At 40.1% G+C, this 21,523-nt stretch overlaps 1 protein-coding gene across 2 annotated transcripts in view; it reads left to right on the top strand.

The window, feature by feature from the left end:
• wasf2 (WASP family member 2) overlaps positions 1-21,523 on the top strand; it is a 52,480-nt gene that overhangs the window by 19,104 nt on the left and 11,853 nt on the right. For both annotated transcript variants that reach the window (XM_068011717.1, XM_068011716.1), the window contains exons 2-7: positions 4,891-5,056; positions 6,587-6,721; positions 9,411-9,564; positions 13,016-13,133; positions 15,649-15,779; positions 18,511-18,666. In XM_068011717.1, the coding sequence (XP_067867818.1) occupies positions 4,924-5,056; positions 6,587-6,721; positions 9,411-9,564; positions 13,016-13,133; positions 15,649-15,779; positions 18,511-18,666 (827 nt within the window). In that variant the 5' untranslated portion in view covers positions 4,891-4,923. The remainder of the gene's footprint in view (positions 1-4,890; positions 5,057-6,586; positions 6,722-9,410; positions 9,565-13,015; positions 13,134-15,648; positions 15,780-18,510; positions 18,667-21,523) is intronic.

The following is a 21,523-nucleotide window of genomic DNA, read 5'->3' as shown; positions in this document are numbered from 1 at the left end:
ACATGAGTCTTCAAAAAAAAACTTAACAAAAAATATAGAAACGGCGTCATATAACAATAGGCAGAAAGTGGGTGAGGTCCTGAAGGCAGAGTTTAAGGAGCTAGGAGAGTGATTGAAAAGCAGGACCTTAAAGGCAGTAATCTCCAGTTAACACCCAGTGCCATGTGCTTGTGAGTACAGAAGTAGGAAGATGGACCTGATGAATATGTGGCTGGTTTAGTTTCCTGAGGCATTGGGACCACTTCTTTGGGAGGAGGGGACCTGTAGAAGCTGGATATGTTGCACCTCAACAGGACTGGGACCAATATCCTCGCAGGAGGTTTTGCTTGTGCTGTTGGGAAGGGTTTAAACTAGTTCAACAGGGGGATGGGAACCTGAGAATAGATTTAGAAGGGAGAGAAGGAAAGTTGGAAATGCAAGACAGAAAATTAATAAGCATGTTTGGAATGCAGAGGGAGTAAAGAAGTCTGGCTATGCTAAATGGTATGTACCAATGGTCAAGGGAATAAGGCAGATAATCTGAGAGCACAGATTGACAAGTGGAGTATATGATAACCATTACTGAGACATGACTGGAAGGGCAGCTCAACATTTCTGGTTTATAGTTTAATAGAGATGGGGATAATGGAAAGCAGGGTGGGGGGTGGTCACAATATTGATTAAAGAAACAATTATAGCTGTGAGGAGGGATGATATGTTAGGATCATCCAATGAGGCATATGAGTTGAACTAAAGAACAGAAAAGAGGCAATCACACTACTGGAAGTGTATTATATACCCCCAAATAGTCAGAGGGAGATAGAGGCACAACTATGTAGGTAAATCTTTGAGAAGTGCAAAAACAATAGTACAATAATAGAGGGGGATTTCAGCTACCCTAATAACTGGGATAGAATTATTGTGAAAGACACAAAGGGAGCAGAATATCTAAAAATGCATTCAGGAGAACTTTTTTAGCCAGTACGTGGCAAGCCCAACCAAAGGAGCTGTGGTGGTGGTTGGTTCTGGACTTGGTTTTAGGGAATGAAGCTGGGCAAGTGGAAGGGGTATTAGGTGGGGAGCACTTTGGAAGTAATCATAATTCAGTTAGGTTTAGGGTAGTTATGGAAAAGGACAAAGACCAGGAATAAAAGTTCTCTATTGGGGAAAAGGCTAATTTTACTAAGCTAAGATGTGATTTAGCTAAAGTGGACTGGAAACAGCTACTAGAAGGTAAATCAGTGCCAGATCAGTGGGAGGCATTCAAGGAAGAGATAGAGGGTTCAGAATGAGTATGTTCCCTTAAAGAAAAAGGGTGAGACTTGGCACAGTGGTTAGCACCGCAGCCTCACAGCTCCAGGGACCCGGGTTCAATTCTGGGTACTGCCTGTGCGGAGTTTGCAAGTTCTCCCTGTGACCGCGTGGGTTTTCGCTGGGTGCTCCGGTTTCCTCCCACCACCAAAGACTTGCAGGTGATAGGTAAATTGGCCATTGTAAATTGCCCCTAGTGTAGGTAGGTGGTAGGGAATATGGGATTACTGCAGGGTTAGTATAAATGGGTGGTTGTTGGTCAGCACAGACTCGGTGAGCCGAAGGGCCTGTTTCAGTGCTGTATCTCTAAATAAATAAAAAAATCCAGAGCCCACTGAATGTCAAGGGACTCAAAGGAGAGGATAAAGGGGGGGTGGGGGGGGAGAAAGGGAAGCTCCTGACAGATACCAAAGGCTCACTACTGCAGAAAACCTAGAGTATAAAAAGTGTAGGGGAAATTAAAAAGTAAGTTAGGAAAGCAAAGAGAGGGCACAAAAATAGTATTGGCAAGTAAAAGCGAGGAAAACCCAAGATTTTTTTTTAAAATAAATACATAAGGAGCAAGTGTAGAATAAAATGTAGAGCCTACTAGGGACTGTCATGCTATGCCTCCACCTGCCAAGAATGAGGCATGTAAATTTTGTCATGAACATTGATTTTAAACTGTTGCTGGAGCAAGAAAATGACTTGTTGAACAGATCAGTCGTGGCTGGAAAAGATATTTGCATATTAACAGACAGGGCTTGGAAGGACAAAGGATCATTCCCTGACACATTCAAGCCGCAATGGACCTTGATCAGGTATTGTGTGTAAGAGGAGCATTCCAGAGACTGCTAAGGTGATGCAGTCCAGGATTAGTTAGACCAGCTGGTCACCTAACTAACTGGCTGCTCCAGGGTTTTTTGAACCGGCCGCAGAGAGTTTGAACTAAAAAAGACTGTTTGCTCCTGGACTGAGAAGATCTCTCCTGTCTGCTCTCATCCCTTTCTCTGAAGCCTCTGAATCCACTGAAGACACATGAACCCCCAAGAGAAAAGTCTGCTGCAACGGACAAGATTTAAGAAGAATACTGGGCCCCAACGAAAAGCAAAATCTACCTACAATCAAGGACTCTACAGTGAGCTCGAAGAACCATAACAAAAACTCTTCAGATATTGCCTCAAATTTTTCCACTTTATTTTTTCCTCACCGGGTCGTAGCGGGGATCTTGAGGGTTACCTGTGTGTGGTGGTGGAGGAAGTTGGTGTGGTTCTCAATGAATACTTTGCGTGTGTGTGTTCACAAAACAAAGACAATACAGACATTGCAATTAGGATGGAGGAGTGCGAAATATTCAATGAAATTAACATGTTAGAGGAAGAATTAAGGGGTTTGATATCTTTGAAAGTGGATAAGTCTCTGGGTCTGGATAAAATGTATCCTAGTCTGTTAAGAGAAGCAAGAGAAGAAATAGCAGAAGCTCGGACCATCATTTGCCAGTTCTCTCTGGTTACATGTGTGGTGCTATAGGACTGGAGGACAGTTAATGCCTCCTTGTTCAAAAAAGGAGAAAGGAATAGACCGAGCAATTACAGGCCTGTCAGCCTAACTTCGGTGATGGGAAAATTATTGGAAACAATTCTGAGGGACTGGATAAATCTTCAGTTAGAAAGACGAGGATTAATTAAAGGCGGTCAGCACGGATTTATTAAAGGGATGTACGTCTGACTAACATTGAATTGGTTGAGGAGGTAACTAGGAGGGTCGGTGATTAGTGCTTTTGATGTAGTTTATATGGCTTTAGCAGGGTTTTTGAGGCCCCACATAGCCGACTGGTCATGAAAGTAGAAGCCCCTTGGGATCCAAAGCAAAGTGCCAAGTTGGATCCAACTTGCCATTGAGGCAGGAAGTAAACAGTAATGTTTAATGGGTGTTTTTGTGACTGGAAAGCTTTCTGTGGGGTTCTGTAGGGCTCAGTAGGAGGTGCTTTGCTTTTTGTGGTATATGTATCAATGGTCTGGACTTGAATGTAGGAGTATGATTAAGAAGTTTGCAGATGGTACAAAAATTGGCCATGTGGTTGACAATGAAGAAGAAAGCTGTAGACTGCAAGAAGCTATCAATGGACTAGTCAGGTGGGCAAAACAGTAGCAAATGGATTTCATTCCAGAAAAATGTGAGGTAATGCATTTGGGAAAGGCTAACAAAGTAAGGGAATACACAGTAAATGGTGGGATACTGAGAAGTTTAGAGGAACAGAGCGACCTTGGAGCGCACAGGTTTCTGAAGGTGGCTGGACAGGTAGATAAGGTGGTCAAGTTACAGTCGTACAGCATAGAAACGGGCCCTTCAGCCCACTGCGTCCATGCCGACCATAAGGCATAAGTCAAGGAGGCATACGGGATACTTAACCGAGGCACAGAGTATAAGAACTGGGAGTTTATGCTGGAACGGTATGAAACACTAGTTAGGACGCAGCTAGAGTACCGTGTGCAGTTCTGGTCACCATAGGAAAGATGTGATTGCAATGGAGAGGGTATAAAGGAGATAGGAGGATGTTGCCTGGACTGGAGAATTTTAGTTATAAGCAAAGATTGGATAGGCTAGGGTTGTTTTCTTTGGAACAGAGAAGGCTGAGGGGAAACCTAATTGAAGTGTATTAGAATTATGAAGGCTCTATTCCCCTTGGTTGAGGGGTCCATAACCAGGGGGCATCGATTTTAGTCTGAGGTAGGAGGTTTTGGGGGGATTTGAGGGGAAATTCTTTTCACCCAGAAGATGGTGGGGATCTGGAACTCGCTTCCTGAAAGGGTGGAAGAGGCAGAAACCCTCATAACATTTAAAAAGTACTTGGATATGCACTTGAATGCCGTAAACTACAAAGCTACGGACCAAGAGCTGGAAAGTGGGGTTAGGCTGGATGGCTGCTTGCCAACCTGTGCTGACACGATGGGGCAAATGGCCTCCTTGCTTGCTGTAATTGTCTATGATTCTGTGTAGTAGACCATCTTCATCAAATCCTGCACGTGGTGAGCTTGTAATGAGTTTAGTCGCGGGAGATTGGTTTTCTCTGTAGCTTGCCAAAAAGAGATGGATTCAACAGCTACAGTTTCCAACACACTGGCCTTACTATTGGAACAGGTCTTGAAGGGCCGTTTTTTTACAAAACTGTAACTACGCAAGAGGTTTTGCTGAGCCAAGTAATTGTACTTCCGAAAATTCCTCAGATGTGTAATGTTTAATTTACAATTCACGTCTTTTTGCTTCCCTTTCGCTCTCATCCATATATGAATAAATGAACTGTTTTACATAGTAACACTATATGAATGTAAGATGGTAATTAACTAGAAAAAAAAACTTCAAAAATCTGTAATGGAGGTGTGGTTTTATTAAGTGTTTATTTTGTGGGAATTCGGTTGGAATGGAGACTGGGTGTGGAGTATTTCTGGCAGTGAAAATAATTTGAAGCCGATATCTTAGCAGAAGGAAGATATTTCGAAGTAATTTGTTCATAAAAGTCAGGGTTGAAACTTCCATGCTTCATTCCATTAATATGTTCAGTGATATTAAAGTGTACTTCACTCAGGATTTTCATCTTTTTAAAAATATTTGTATTTCTAGGTCTTTTTATCTCAAATTAGCTTCTGAACCACAATGCCTTTAGTGACGAGGAGCATTGAGCCGAGGTATCTGTGCCGCCAACCTCTACCCAAGAGTGTTCAAAATGAATTGGAATGTGTAACAAATGTTACGCTTGCAAATGTCATCAGGCAGCTTGGCAGCTTGAGTAAGTATTATGGTCCGTCTTGTTATTATTTTTTAAAAAGCCCATTTTTCTGGCGTGAAACTTTCAGAAGTTGCTACTTAGTCTCCATTTATATTAGATTGCTTTTAACACAAAAAAGGCAAGATTCAAATTGTAAACTCTAGTTTATTTTTGGCCCTTTTTCCTTTGCTACGATCTGCTACTCGCTATGTGTCTAACTTAAATCTCAATAGAACGTGATCTTGCTATATTCAGTTGTCTATTCATTTGGTTAAGTTAAATTTAGCTTTCTGAAAATAATCGCGTATGCTGTCTGCAACAGTGAAGGGGCTCAAGTCTGAACTTTAGGTACCTCTTTGTCTCTGTACAAAGCTTTTAATTTGTGTGATGGGATTTGTTCTCTTCGCCGCCAGCTATTCATAACTTCTCTTTTGCTGACCAAGCCCCTGTGTCATGGTATTTGGCTCATCTTACTCATCAATATTTTTCAGATGGTGCAGTCAAATTAGGGGAAGTGTATCATAGGAAATACTGCAATATCCGTTCTTTTTGAGCCCCAGAATGAAGGAAGTGTCTAGGATGGGTAGTGCAGACACCTAGAAATTTGGCCGTCTGCCTTATAAATGGAAGCAAATATAAATATAGGCTCTCTGTTTTTGTTTCTGTAAATTAATCCGGGCGGCGCAGTGGTTCGCACCGCAGCCTCACAGCTCCAGCGACCCGGGTTCAATTCATGGTACTGCCTGTGCAGAGTTTGCAAGTTCTCCCTGTGACCGCGTGCGTTTTCGCCGGGTGCTCCGGTTTCCTCCCACAGTCAAAGACTTGCAGGTTGATAGGTAAATTGGCCATTATAAATTGCCCCTAGTATAGGTAGGTGGTAGGGGAATTGAGGGAAGTTGGGGATGTGGTAGGAATATGGGATTAATGTAGGATTAGTATAAATGAGTGGTTGATGGTCGGCACAGACTCTGTGGGCCGAAGGGCCTGTTTCAGTGCTGTATCTAAATAAATAAATAAACATTAAGCTATTTATACTTTCATATTTAAAAGAAAATGCATTGGTGTACTGTTTAAAAACAAATCTAGATGTAAGTATGAGTCTAGCTAGTATAAATATTTTACGTGAACCTCTTAAATTCAGACTGTTTTAATTGTAACTCTTGCGCTGTATACTGCCTCCCTTTTTCATCATCCTTCATCCCTCCTGAATATCCTGTAGCCAGGACTCCCAGTTAAACTGTTGCCTAAGCCATGTCTGTTAATGCTATTAATCTACACCCCCCTCCCCCAGCAATATTTGTATTCAGAATACTTTGTGTATTTAACTTGATGCAAATCAAACCTGCCTCCATCGGACAGGCTTTTTGTTCCCTTTTATTTGCAAGTTTCATTTACTGGCTGACTGGACAGGATGTAGTCCATAAGGTGCTGTTATGTGTTTGCGTGCAAAAGCACAGAAGTAGCTGAAGAAATCTAATGGCATTGCAGAATTTCAATTTTAGCATTTTTATAATACTTGGCTGTTAACCTGTTATCATTAATTCTTGTCAGGTAAATATGCCGAGGATATCTTTGGTGAGCTATTTAGAGAAGCAGGCAGCTTTGCAATTCGAGTAAACAGCCTTGGAGAACGGATTGACCGTTTGCAGGTTAAAGTAACACAACTGGATCCCAAAGTAGAAGATGGTAAGAACGACCTTGTCACGTAATTTGTGTTCATGCAGAGATCATGTAAATGTTACTTTCCATTCATGAGTTCATATCAAACATCTGGTGGTAGTGCAAAGAAACCTCCTTCATTCTGTGCTTTTAGCTCTGTTCATGTCTTAACTTAGAAGCACCTACAAACTCTTTAACCATTCCACTAACCTAGACCAGCAGAACTTCATTGCTTTGCAGGCTAGTATTTATTTAAACTTAGGTTATTGAAGTGTTGGAGGACACAAGGGCTTGAAGTTAAGATTGCAGAATTACAAAACAGCTCCCTTGTCTTTCAAAAATGCTTCAGCCTTGGTTTAGTAGCTAGGCATTAATTTTAAGAAAAATAATTATTTTTTTATATATAAAAATGCAAGTTGACCGTAATTACATACTTAAGATATGAAACATACCATGATCTTACCAAAAGTTTATGTAGTGTGTTAGTCTGAAAAACTGTATTTTTGTAATCCTATTACTAGTTTAGGTGCACAGTGATTGAATGCAAAGAAGACTTATTTTTGCTATTGTAGCTGGTGAATTTTAAAATTAAAATATAATTTGGTGAATTTTGTGCTTTAAAGTGAGAGGTTAATACTGGTCAACAGAGCAATGTCTTCAGGCACCCATTATCAACACCGAGCATTTCCTGGCCAAGCACAGCCCAAATTAGATTGAATAAATTAAAAACAGGATGCAGATGTAAAGCTGCAATTGCTCTCCCTCATGTAGTGGAGGCTGCATAATGTGCAGTGAATACCATATACTAGCTTGGAAGAGGTACAAGTAAATTGCAGCCTCACCCTGAAGTAATGTTTGGGGCCCTAGTCGGTAGACAGGGAGGACGTTAAAGGGAAAGTCTTGCATCTCCTGCATTTGCATGGGAAGGCTCTTGGGGAAGGAATGAAAATGAAATCCTCGCTAAGGGAAAAAAGGACATTTCAGAAGCTCTGTTGTGGAGGGTGTCATTGTGGGACCAGATGTGACAGAGGCAAAGAAACTGGGAGAAGGGAATAGAGTCCTTGTAGGAGATAGCTGTGGGAGTCAGTGGGCTTATAGTAATCAGTGGACGGTTTTGGAAACAAAAGACAGTTTATGCCCGGAGATGGAGCTAGGGAAGAGCAGAATCACTGATGAACCATGTAAAGATGCAGGAGGGGTGGAAATTAAAGGTAAAATGAATGAAATTTTCCAGTTTGGGAAAGGTACAGGAACCTACCCTAAATAATAAAGTTCATTCTACCCCAATAATTTGCCCTCGCCCTAATCTCAAATCTAACTCTGGAGCAGTGTGACAGTGTTCGCTTCCCACATCAATCATCCCAAATGAGATTGCCAAATTACGCGCTGTAACTTTGTGTTGTGTGAACACATGCCCAGCAACTTTATAATCAGCCAGGTGAGCTACACTGGGGGTTTGTATGGTTCTCTGTAATTTCATATGCACAAACTGTGGTGAAATTTCCTAAAACTGTACGTGACTTAGATTTGTTGTGAATAAGCTGGATAAGGTCCTGTGTATGTTAATATACTATGAAGCATATTCAATTGCATTGTTAGCAGTGTGCACTCTCAACAGCATAGTGCTTCACCTCTGTAGCAACCATTTAAAAACAGGCTGGCAGATTTGGATTATGTAGCATAATGTGTTTCTCCTCCTAACAACAAATATACATGCTCTTTTGCTTTATAACAATTTTTTTGAGTGATGAAAATGCAGAGACTTCACCTCAATCTCATTGCTTGGTCCCCATTCCTACTCCTGTACTTTCCCGTTCCACAAGCAGAAAAACCTCCACATTTTTAACAAAAGTTATGATAACGGAATACTTCAAATTTAAATGAGTTCTTTTTAAACAAAGGTAGTGTTAATATTCCCCTTCTGGTGATGGTGCTTCATCCATATCAAAATTCTTAACAGAAAATACTATAGAATATGTGTATTTCAGTACATACAATATCCCTTTTTTGGCATCTTTAGAGTGATGTCAATTTATATTTTCTCCTCCCATATGTTGCTATTACAATTTTTTTTTGGTATCACTAGTCTAGAAGATCTTAAACTTGAATTTAGAGCATGTGATCTGCCTTGTATGTTTTTTAACTGGACTATTTGAAAATAACTTTTTATGGAAAAAAAGCAGCTAGCTTTACATTGCTCATTGCACATAAATAAACAAAAAAGATAAAATGTGTTAATAGGACTGGAAGAAGATATTAAAATAGGCTTCCCTAATGGCCACATGTGTAAACTGACTGTGTGGTATATTGATGCAGCCCAGGAGAGTCCAACTTTCCTGGACTGTACTAAACTGATATCAGCTGAGATGGTGATGGGGATACTGCAATTAGTCTCTATTCCTTGGCTAGAGAAACGAAATAGCAACCAGGATTTCTGCTCCTGATTGCAGTCCATGCATTTTGTGGGGAAAATAAGCATGTGTGAATATTTGGGTGAGTGGGGGAGGGGTGGAGATATCAAGCTTGGCCATGATGCCCCCCAGCCCACAGCCATAGTCGAATAGCCTACAGAGACTTGCTGGTTAGGTGCATACATGCAGAATGACGTCTTGGACAAGGTTTTGGAAGACTCTACTTGTGAAAATTGGATGATGGAAGAATTGTACAGATCCGCATCAGCGCAATTGATGATTTAAACTAATCTATTTACTTCCAGTTTCACTGCAAACTATCAACCTGAGGAAAGCCTTCAAGAGCTCCACAAAGCAGGATCAACAGTTGTTCTGTCGGTCATCTCTGCCAGTTCCTATTGATGATACATACAATACATGTGACAAGCCACCACCCCTTCATATTCTTACTCCTTACAGGTATAAGATGCTAATCATTTGATATAAATAAGAATGCATTTGAAATTTTGGTGAGCCTGTATTTTAGTGAGAAAATTCGAGGATTTTTTTAATTTTTAACTTCATTTGTGTAAAATGAATCTTGCTAGTATTCTAAAGGAACTAGATGAGTTTTTACGACAATCAATGGTAGTTTCATGGCACCATTACTGAGACTAGCCTTCAATTACAAATTTTTTAAATTAATTAATTGAATTTAAATACCGCCAGCTGCCATGATGGGATTGGAACTAGTGTTCCCAGGGCATTAGCCTTGGCCTCTGGATTGTTAGTTTAGTGACATTACCACTATGTCACTGTCTCTGCTCAATTGCCGATGCACAGTACACAATTCTTGTAATGGACTTGGTAAAATCTCAGAAATCTCATAGTGAATAAGTAAAAACCTTACAGGATTTTACCAATTTTCAACCTTTTAAATAATTTTTAAAATTTTGTGCATCATAATGTCAACTAAGTTGCTTGGCACAAAACCTGAATTACCTAGAATTCTACTTATTGAAAACTGAACCCCCCCCCCGCCCCCAAACTCTGGGGAGCAATTATTTATGACCTATTGCCTGAAACATCTGCATTGGAAACTTAGTTAATTTTGCAAGCTGCCTGCAGACTTCGCGCTTTGGGATGTTGCTCAGCTTGTCCTTTCTGTCCTTTGGCAACTGTTGACTGCTAATGTTTCCCCACCCCCATCCCAGTGATCCACTAATTTAATCTTCAGTATTGCTGAAAATAGAGACATGTTGTCGAAGCTTTTCATCTTGCACTCTTCAGGACAATCCACAAGAATACCAATGGAAGGGAAAACAACAACTTTATACTGTATGAGAAGAGAGTGCTGATTGGTTGGCAAGAGATCTCTGGTAGGGGCGTTGCCATGGAGAATGCACCAGTTTATGGTGACTGATAGTTAACTGCCAAGCTTTGTTTGAAATTTAAACCAGGCAGCTTGACTCTGGTCAAGGCATTGCCCTGAGGAATGAGCCAGCGCATGGCTGCCACTTACTTTGTTTAGCTGAAACAGGCGCAATGTCTGTACGTATTCTTTCCATGTGCAAAGAACAGGGCCTTGTGTATTAGTATATGTAGCTTCCAGTACGCACAAATGGAGCACACTGCGCGCCCTACTAACAATCTTAAAATGGCTGTCAATGTAATTCTTCGCACACTGAGGATTATTTAGCAAATGTTGTCCAATCACGGAATCACATCTAATGTTGGACACTGTTTTGAGTTTTGCAAGCATAGGCTGGTTGGGTTACTCAAGTTCTGTATAATCAAACGACAATTTAATCTTCATGTAAATAACCGCTTTATGCAACTATCTGTTAAACAATCTCCTCTTTACAGTCATTAAAGGAAGCACAGGGTGTACTGTTCCCTTTTTCAATTTCAATTATTATTTCTACGAATAATCTATATTGCTGTAGACCAAAATCTGTTGGTAAACATGGAACACCTTATCTTGTCCTAAAGATGTCCCAGAGTGTTTCATGCCCAATGATACAGTTGTCATGTAGGTAAATGTGGCTACCAATTTGTGCACAGCAAATTGTCAAAAATGGCAAATGAGTTGAATAGTCAGTGAAGTAGCTCTTTTTGTGGTGTGGCCTGAGGACCAATGTGGACTGGGACACCAGAAGAATTCCTTGCTCATTTTTTGAATTGCGCCATTGGAACCTTTTACTTGATCTGAACAGGCAAGCAGGGCTTGAATTCCAAGTGTCATCTGAAATGCATCTATGCTAATGCAGATGATCCTCACTGCTCCGTTGAACAACAACATACACATGTACGAATTGGGAGCAGGAGTAGGCCACTCAGCCCCTCGAGCCTGTTCTGCCATTCAACAAGATCAAGGCTGATCTGATTGTAACCTCAGCTCCACATTACCGCCTACCCCTGATCGCCTTTCACCCCCTTGCTTATCAAGAATCTATCTACCTCTGCCTTAAAAGTATTCAAAGACTCTACTTCCACCACCTTTCGAAGAAGAGTTCCAAAGACTTGCAACCCTCAGAGAAAAAATTTCTCCTCATCTCTGTCTTAAGTGGGAAACCCTTTATTTTTAAATAGTGATCCCTAGTTCTAGAGTCCGCAAGAATAAACATCCACCCTGTCAAGACCCTTCAGGATCTTGTATGTTTCAATCAAGTCGCCTCTTACTCTTCTAAATTCCAGTGGATACAAGCCTAGCCTGACCACCTTTCCTTGTAAGACAACCCGCCCATTCCAGGTATTAGTCTAGTAAACCTTCTCTGAACTGCTTTCAACGCATTTACATCCTCCCTTAAATAAGGAGACCAGTACTGTACACAGTACTCCAGATGTGGTCTCACCAATGCCTTGTATAGCTGAAGCATAACCTCCCTACTTTTATATTCAATTCCCCTCGCAATAAACACTAGCATTCTATTAGCTTTCCTAATTACATGCTGTACCTGCATACTAACCTTTTGCGATTCATGCACTAGGACACCCAGATTCCTCTGCATCTCATGAGCTCTGCAGTCACTCACCATTTAGATAATATGCTTCTTTATTATACTGACTGCCAAGATGGATAATTTCACATTTTCCCACATTATACTCCATTTACCAGATCTTTGCCCACTCACTTAACCTATCTATATCCCTTTGTAGCCTCCTTATGTGCTCTTCACAACTTTACTTTCCTGCCTATCTTTGTGTCATCAGCAAATTTAGCAACCGTGCATTCAGTCCCTTCATTCAATTCCTTTTATATAAATTGTAAAAAGTTGAGGCCTCAACACTGATCCCTGTGGCATAACCACTCGTTACAGCTTTCAACCAGAAGTTTTTTTGAAATTTGTTTCATGGGATGTGGGTGTTGCTGGCCAGGCCAGCACTTATTGCCCTTAAGAAGGTGGTGGTGAGCTGCCTTCTTGACTGCAGTCCATGTGGGGTAGGTACACCTACAGTGCTATTAGGAGGAGAGTTCCAGGGTTTTGACCCAGCGACAGTGAAGGAATGGTGATATAGTTCCGATTCAGTATGGTGTGTGGCTTGGAGGGGAACTTGACATTTATGCCTACTGTTTCCCGTTAGCTAGCCAATCTTCTGTCCATGCCAGTATGTTATCCCCTACACAATGAGCTTTTATTTTCCGCAATAACCTTTTGATGTGGCACTTTATCAAATGCCTTCTGGAAATTAAAGTGCAGTACATCCACTAGTTCCCCTTTTGACAACATTTTGACTGGTAGGCAAGCTGCTACCAACAAAGTTAGCTGTTTAGGGAAATGGAATTTTTTGAGACTTGGACACAAAGGTTCTCAAACTCGGTATCAGATATTCTTGTAAATGGCTTTTCATTACCTTAATTACCAAGTCTTAGAAATTAACCAGTTCAATCGCAATTCTTGTCTTGTGATGGTAATTTTCTTTGTTGCAGAGAGGATGGAAAAGACAGCCTTAAGTTTTATACCGATCCTTCCTATTTCTTTGATCTCTGGAAAGAAAAAATGCTGCAAGACACCAAGGAGATAATGAAAGAAAAAAGGAAACATAGGGTACTGCTTTATATTTCAGTCTCAAATAATGCTGAATACATGACTCGAAATTGAAATTGTGTGGAGTATTTGATTCCATTCATTTGTTTTATGAATTGTCCTCATCGCATTTCCTTTTTGTTTCTTTTATCCTGGCAAGTTGATCCTGAATTTAAAAATGACGAGCGCTTGGCAGTCTAAACTGTTAAATTTATGCCAACATGACATTGTGTGCCAGAAGGAATAGTTCCAGGCAACTATAGTCTCTTAAAAATAAAAACCCCATATCACAGAAATGTAACCATGTTTTCCATCTTGCATGCATGATATGTTAAAACTCCTGATTATACACAATATGTCACTGGGCAGTGACTTGCAGTGTAGCTGTAGACCAGCTGCTTTCAGTTTTAGCCTGCAAGTACAATCAGAATAGGGACTTGAAGGTTATTGTCTTTAAAGTCCAGAGTGAAAAGGATTATGTTGTGAGCCTTTACATGGCAGTTAATAGATAGTGGAGGAATGATCTATTGATGCTGTCTGCCAGAGTTAATACGTAATTGTTTGAGCAAAGCTATTTGCACTAAGTTTAATTATGAAGCCAAAGGTCTGTAGGAAAGGTGTTTAGAAAAAAAAAAATCACTGGTAAGTGTATCAGAACCAGATTTGCTTAAAGGGGAAGAAATAGATAAGGGAGAAAGAAAGGCTAGTGAATACTTCCTTTCTTCAATGTCCGCTATCTCTACTTGAAGTTATCTTCCACCTCTTAGAAAATGTCTTCATTTCAATATATTCAGCCTCGGACACCTGACATTTTCAGTCTGTGTTCCCATTTCACCTATTAGCTCATTGTAGTTTATCAGGGTACGGCACCTGATTCATTTGAATCATACGGAGTTATCTAGGATGCATGTAAGGGCTACTTCTGTGGTTTGCATTATCAACTTTCTTGAAGAGGAACCCAAAACAGCAGATCTCCTGAGGACAACATTTCAGATCCCATAGTAGCTAATTAATAACTTGAAGGGGAATGTATTAATTGGTTGTTGTGGTATTAAAAAGAAATATTGGGTGGAGTACTTTGTAATGAGATCCTATAAAAAATATAGAATGAATATAGACTTTCCATGAAAAAAAATTAGGATCTTCAGCCAGCTTTCTGCAATAAAAATTGCTAGTCAGGTTGGTTAAATATCAGTAGAATTGTTAAAGTTTGTGCTGAGTAAAACATATAGCAAGTTACTAGAGATGCAGGCAATGCCACGATTTCTATTTTAGTAGCAGTCACTTGGAAGCAGGTCAGCCTTTTCCTGTTGGGGAAACTGTTGTACTGTAAAGTTCAAATAGCAGTCTAAAAAAGGCTTTTTAATCGTGAGTACATTGATCCCTCAATTCAAAGTGTGAATATTTAACGCTTAACTGAATAATTCAATTTGTAAATTGTTTACAAAAATGTAGTCATGACATCAGTTCCATATATCTTGTCCCAAGAGTATTAACAAATGGGAGCATTAACAAATAGAAGCATAACATTACAAAGAGATACTGATAGATTAAGTGAATGGGAAAAAACTGTGGCAAATGGACTTCAGTGTAGGCAAATTTGAGGTCATCCACTTTGGACTTAAGAAGAATAGAACTTAGATGGTAAAAAGCTCAAAACAGTGGAGGTCCAAAGAGACTTGGTTTGAGGGTGGAGGGGGGTTGATGGGGAGCGCAGGTACACAGATCATTAACATACCATGAACAGGTACAGAATAAAATCAAAAAGAGTTAATGGAGTGCTGGGTTTTATAATGAGAGGGCTAGAATAGAAGGGGGCAGAAGTCATGCTTCAGTTATACAAAGCCCTGATTACATTCCACTCCTGGAGTACCGTGAGAAGTTCTGGGCACCACATCTTAGGAAGGATATATTGGCCTTGGAGGGAGTTCCGCATAGGTTTGTCAGAATGATACCTGGACTCCAAGGGTTAAATTGTGAGGAGAAATTACACAAACCAAGGTTGTATTCCCTGCAATTTAGATGGTTGAGGTGATTTGATCAGTTTTCAAGATTAATTGAAATTTTAAATCTGAGATTAGTAAGATTTTCGTTAACCAAAGATATTAAGGGATATGGTGCAAAGGCATGTTTATGGGGTTAGATCGCAGATCAGCAATGATATCATTGAATGGTAGAACAGGCTCGAAGAGCTAAATGGCTTGTTTCTGTGGTCTTATTCAAGTGTTATATTTCAGAGCTCATTTGTGATGATAGGCATTTATGATAAATATCAAAACAGGTATTGTAAAATGGTAAGGGTACTGTGTGAATACTTGTGGTAAGTTGCGATATGAAATAAACAGCAAATGCTGTAAATATTCGAGTCAGGCAGTATCTGGAGAGAAAAACAGTCTTGGCATTTCAGGTTAATAACCTTTCATCAGAACCGTGTGAATGTACTTTAATTTGCTTTTTTTCTATTTTGTTTTAAATTTCAAAGTCCAACAAAACATTATAAATGAAATGTATCTGATACTATTCTGACTTTATCTAGAAAGAGAAAAAGGATGTTTCAAATAGAGGGAATCTAAATCCACGGAAAATTAGGACAAGGAAAGATGAGTGGGAGAGGATGAAAATGGGCAAGGAATTCGTGGAAGCAAAGTCTATGATTGATGAAGCTATGTAAGTTTTACCAATTTTGAAATCTAATATTTGGGCTCTGACTTTAAATTCAGTAATAAATATTTTGTGACAGTTGGGTTCTGTGTTGAGTACATTAGAACATGGGATTCTGATTGTTGAATGAGGCCTGTTTATATTATTGCAAAGTACAGAGGCAAAACTACACATCCTGAATTCTGAAATAAACTAACCAACATGCAGATATTTTAATGAAACCAATAAAACACTTTATTGCTTTAAATGTCACAGTCCTCTCCTCCCCTCCAAAAAAAAAAATGCAAGCTACATGGGCATGCAACAGAGCCAATCGAGGTATTTATTTAATTGTAATTGCAGGAAAAAACTTCAGCATAATGTTACAGTTGATGAAATTAGTGCTAATGATCCATTTTATGTATCTAATTGTCAGTCCTCACTCTCTTTTTAAGTTGGGTATGTTTTAAAGATGACCTATTTTCACATAACTGCACTGCAAAAGGATTGTCCAAGCTGGTTATTGATGACCATGACACAAGTTTGCATGCTTTCTCCAAAACACACATATATTCTGCAGTTCTGATTAGTTACTTTAGGAATAAATATATAGTTTCTGTATATCAATGACCTGGACTTGGGTACATAGGGAATAATTTCAAAGTTTGCAGATGAGACAACATTGGAAACTTTATTCAGCAGGGAGTAGGAAAATAACAGACTTCAGGACAACATAGAGACTGGTGAAATGGGCAGATGCATGGCAAATGCAGAGAAGTGTGAGGTGATGCATTTTGGTGGGAAGATTGAGGACAGCCATTGTAAACTAAAAGGTACAATTTTAAAAGGGGTGCAGGAAACTGGAGATCCCTGTGCACATATGCAAATCTCTGACAGGGCAAATTGAGTCTTTTTTAAAAAAAAAAGACAAATGGGATTCTTGGCTTTATAAACAGATTACAAAAGCACAGAGGTTATACTAAACATTTATAAATCACTGGTTAGGCCCCAGTTGTGTTGTTGTGTGCAAATCTTGGCACCACAAATTAGGAATGATGTCAAAACCTTATAGTGGATGCAGAGGATATCAACTAGAATGGTAGCAGGGATGCAGGACTTCAGTTACGTGGAGAGACTAGAGAAGCTGAGGTTGTCCTTAAAGCAGAGAAGGATAAGGGGATATTTAATTGAGGTATTCAAAATCGTGAGTTTTGATGGAGTATATAAGGAGAAACTGTTTCCAGTGGCAGAAAGCTTGGTAAACAGGTGGCACAGCTTTAAGGTAATTGACCAAAGAACTAGAGGCAAGATGGAGTAGAATTTTACACAGTTATGATGATCTGGAAAGCACTGCCTAGAAGGGTGATGGAAGCAGGTTCAATAATTTTCAAGAGAATTGGATGAATGATTGAAAGGGGAAAAAAAAATGCAGGTGACACAGGTTGAAGGTTTTGAGCAAGAGATGCAGGGGAAATATAAGGAAGTTTGTTTACGTAGCAGGTGGTAATGACCTGGAACTTGCTGCCCGCAAGGCTGGTGGAAATGGAGACAATCAATGACTTCAATAGGAAATTGGATGGCCAGTTGAAGGAAATAAACTTGCAGGGCTATGGGAATCGAGTGGGGGAGTGGGACTGACTGTGAATGGGACTAATTGGGTAGCTCTTTCAAAGAGCTGGCACAGGCATGATGAGCCAAATGGCCTCTTGTGCTGTATCATTTTGATGCAAGAAATCTTTTAGATGGTATAGTGGCATTAGCTGTAATGCAAAGTGAGAAGGACACTTATTTAATAATTACAGGGAATCGTGCTAAGTCGTCAAGCAGTGGGTCTAAACCTATCTTTTCGTTGAAATTGGAACATGATGAGACTGAGAAATGGGAAATACAAAATACATTTAGAAAGAGAAGGGAATCTTGCCTTCAAAGCCTTGTAGTTTATAAAATATCCCAATAACTAAAGCATAGAAAGCTGTTTTATCCTTAAGCTCCTCAGTCACCCTCTTGCCCTCATTCACTGATGGCTGGTTGTGGGTGAGCACAAGAGAGTGACCAAAGATTGTGAAAACCAATAGGACGATCTTGCAGCCCTGGCTTACTCAGTGAAACAGCAGCATCATCCTTCTGTTTTCATAATTTCTGCAGAAGTGGGTATGCTCTGCTTTTCTCTCTATCCAGTTATGTTTGATTTCTAATGATTAGCTCACCTTTAAAATATGTAAAACATAACTTAGACCCACTAATGAAATGGGAAGCCCCCACAATATTTTATTGCCTGCATTTTGTTTTCTGAATTTTATGCTTTTCTTTTGCTGTTGCATTTTCCCACCAATTTTCCCCATAGCTTTCTATTCATTTATCATAGAATTTGAGTGCTAGCAAGCTGGCATCCTTGTCCTCGCAAAAACGCTTCCAACATTGCTGAAAAATGATCATACTGAGCCAATTTTCTCCCCCCTCCAACTGAGAGGCATTAAGACCAATTCATGCTGCCACTCTGGCTGAGATCAGCAAATACAACACGGGCCACAGATCAGTGCATTTGGAGGAGTGGAGCATTATATAACGGAGAATCCAGTTTCTCATGAGGCATTTCTAAATCCCTGGAGTTTTCCTTTTAATTTGGATATGACTAGCTTTGGTATGTAGTAGAAGATCATATAAATTATTTATTATGATGTCTATATACCCTGACCTAAATGAAAAGATCCTGACTATATTTTCAATGTTCTGATGAGCAAGTTGTATTATTTTACAGATCAAATAACAATGAGATTTATCCAAATGGAAGTATAGGCTCAAATGGAAGTGAGGAATTTGTTTATAAAACTCATGGAGTGTATCGTGATTCATTCATTCCACCTCCTCCAGCGTCACCAGGGGCTGATTTACCTCCCCCGCCACCTGATATTGGGTAAGATCAATTAAAAGTTAACATGGATACAATGTTATCAGATATTTGAGAACTTTTTATCATTGGTTAACGTGACTAATTTTCAATTCAAGTAAAAGCAGTTGTACAAAATTTAAAGTCTCTACTCATTTGATTTTTCAAAAGCCAGTTTGAGCAGCGAGACCCCAATATAGTGCAAAAGACCAGTAGAGTATAGAGTTTAGCCTCAGCAGGAGTTCAGCATAGTTGCTCCAATAGGCAGGACCGAGCGCAAGGATCTGCTGAGTATTAAATTAGCAGTTATTCAGTATTGTTATTGTCAACTGAGGAGGAGTTGAAGGGCTTCCCTCTTGTCTCTGTCCTTGTTTGACCACAACAGGTTTAATTCTTAAAGTGAATGTACTGGCCAATTCATTAGGTGTTTAGTTCTTGTTATGATCATAGCAACTAAGTAATCGGACAGGTTTTCTTGAGTTAATGAGGAAAGAGGTTAACTTTTTTGTACCTAAACTGAACTAATAAAATAACAAAACACTACAACTTTCACACTCTCTCACTCTGGAGGTTTACACGCTCTCAACTAGGCTAGAGTGGGGGAAGGTAGATTGCTTGAGTTAGAGTCCATACAAAAAGGCATACAGTCTGTGATGTTTGGTGATTTGGCTGGCTTAGCTGAATTCGGTGGTTCTGAGGCTTTTAGTTTAAAAAGGTAGATGACTGGTTTGGTGAGTCTCTTGGAGATAGCGATACGAATGATTTCCTCCAGTCATATTTCTGATTGTAGCCGGAGTATGCAAAGATGGTCAGTCAACGAGCAGGATTTGAAAGCTTTTCAGCTGGAATAGTGAGAGAGAGGGACCCCCATTTGGGGTCTGCTCATGTCAGAGCTAAGTTGCTTCTCCTTTGCTGCAGAGAAAAACATCAGCTTAAAACCTCAGAACGGGAGGGGCTTGTCACATGATGGTCACTCAGTGCTTCAAACCTAGCAGTTAGCAGTGTTTCTCTGCATGTTGAAAGAACAAATAGCTAGTTCCTTTTAAACTTCCCGGGTCTTGGTTCTTGCTGGTAAATGCAGACCTTTTGTTTCCCTCCTCACAGTCCTTTGCAATGTAGAATACAGTGTAGCAAACTAGGTGATCATAAGCTGAAAGGATGATGTTGCTGGCAGCTTGTCTTTTTAAAATGTCTTTTTAAAAATACATATATAACTTCAGATCTTCAATCAGTGGATTAAAGAAGTTTTTCATTCAACAAAACATATTGGTGTAACACCTCCCCACCATATGAAATGAAATGTGACAATAGGAACAGACCACAAATTAAAAGGAAACTGTAACCTGCAATCATTTTCACTGTCATAGCCGTACTCTCTTTTTATCCGGGATTGTGCACGAGCACAACTGGGGAACTCCAACTGCTTTGACTGGGCTCAATCAGCTTGTGCTCCAGCATATACTGAATTTCCTCATGTATTTCTACAATATCTTCCTTTTCTAGTTTCTCTATCTCTGAATTCAACCCTGGATTCAAAGTTGTTCATAACTTTGTGAAGGTTATCCAGTGCTTTTTGTTCATGCTTTTTTCTGTGCTTATCCAGCCTGGCTGTCAATCCCTCCTCAGTTAGGATACTTGTATTATAGTCGCCACCCTCCAAATCTGCCACGAAAACTTTTTTTGGCCTTTATAGGGTTTTCCTCTGGCTTATAAGCTATTCTGTGTCTCCCGTCCAAATTTAAAATCTGTAATTTCTACGTCTGCATTCTAAATTTCCTCTCGAGCCTGGGTCAGTTTCCTGGGACCTAGGCGATAGGGATTTAGTTTTGTGGGAGGGGTTCTCCTACATCCGCATTGTGTAGGGTTAGGATTGTGCACCCTGGTTTGTCCCTGCAGATCCCTTTAAATGCTGTGAGCAGCCTTGTTAGGTCTCCTTTCTGGACTGTGTTTAAATAGGAGAGTACAGTGTCTAATTTCCCTAACATTTTAGTGTTAGCTAACCAGACAGTATGGGCTTCGATTTGGTAATCCTCCAAGCCTTCCTCTAACTTGTCCTTGCTGTCCCTTTTGCCCTCATCTTTCCTGACTGTCTGACAGACGTTTGCTTGTTTGCCTCCTTTCCGGCTGTGATACTGTTCTAACATATTGATGTGTCACAGCCTTTGCTTTTTCCTACAATCTGGGGTGTCAATTATATAATTCACCTGGCTAATTCTCTTTATTACTCTGTATTGGTAATAGCACTAACACATGTGGCCTTGGTATGTTTATCTGCCTGCCTTTTCATAGTTGTCTGGGAGGTTTTTAGGTGTTCCTGAGCCACTGCACAGGCTCTCACGAACTGTTCTCGGAACATGGAGGTGTAGTCTAACAGGTTAGATTCGTTCCTGTATCCCAAAAGCCTCTCCTTGATTAGTTTTAGAGGACCTCTCACCTCGTGTCCATAAACTAATTCAAAGGGTCTAAAGTCAGTGGACTCATTGGGTGAGTCTCTGGTAGCAAACAGAAGAAATCCCGACCCTTTTCCCAGTCATGGGAGTACTCATAGCAATATGCCCTGATCATGGTCTTTAGTGTCTGGTGGTACCGCTCCAAAGCCCCTTTATAATTGTGGGTGGTAGGCTGAGGTCTTCAGCTGGGTTATGCCCAGATTAGCATTGACGTTTTGAAAAATATTGGACACTAAATTTGTTCCCTGATCTGACTGGATCTCAGCAGGCAGCCCGTATCGGGTAAAGAATTGTATTAGCCCCTCTAACACTACCTTGGCAGAGAGAGTTCTTAGAGGGGTAGCCTCTGGAAATCGAATAGCCGTATCCATAATGGTGAGAAGATACTGGTTGCCCCTTTTTTGTTTTTGGCAGGGGTCCCACACAATCTACCA

Source organism: Heterodontus francisci, chromosome 31 (assembly GCF_036365525.1).
Source record: "Heterodontus francisci isolate sHetFra1 chromosome 31, sHetFra1.hap1, whole genome shotgun sequence".
NCBI classification, from domain to species: domain Eukaryota; kingdom Metazoa; phylum Chordata; class Chondrichthyes; order Heterodontiformes; family Heterodontidae; genus Heterodontus; species Heterodontus francisci.
Note: the sequence above shows the minus strand (reverse complement) of the source record. Positions and strands in the feature narration are given on the sequence as shown.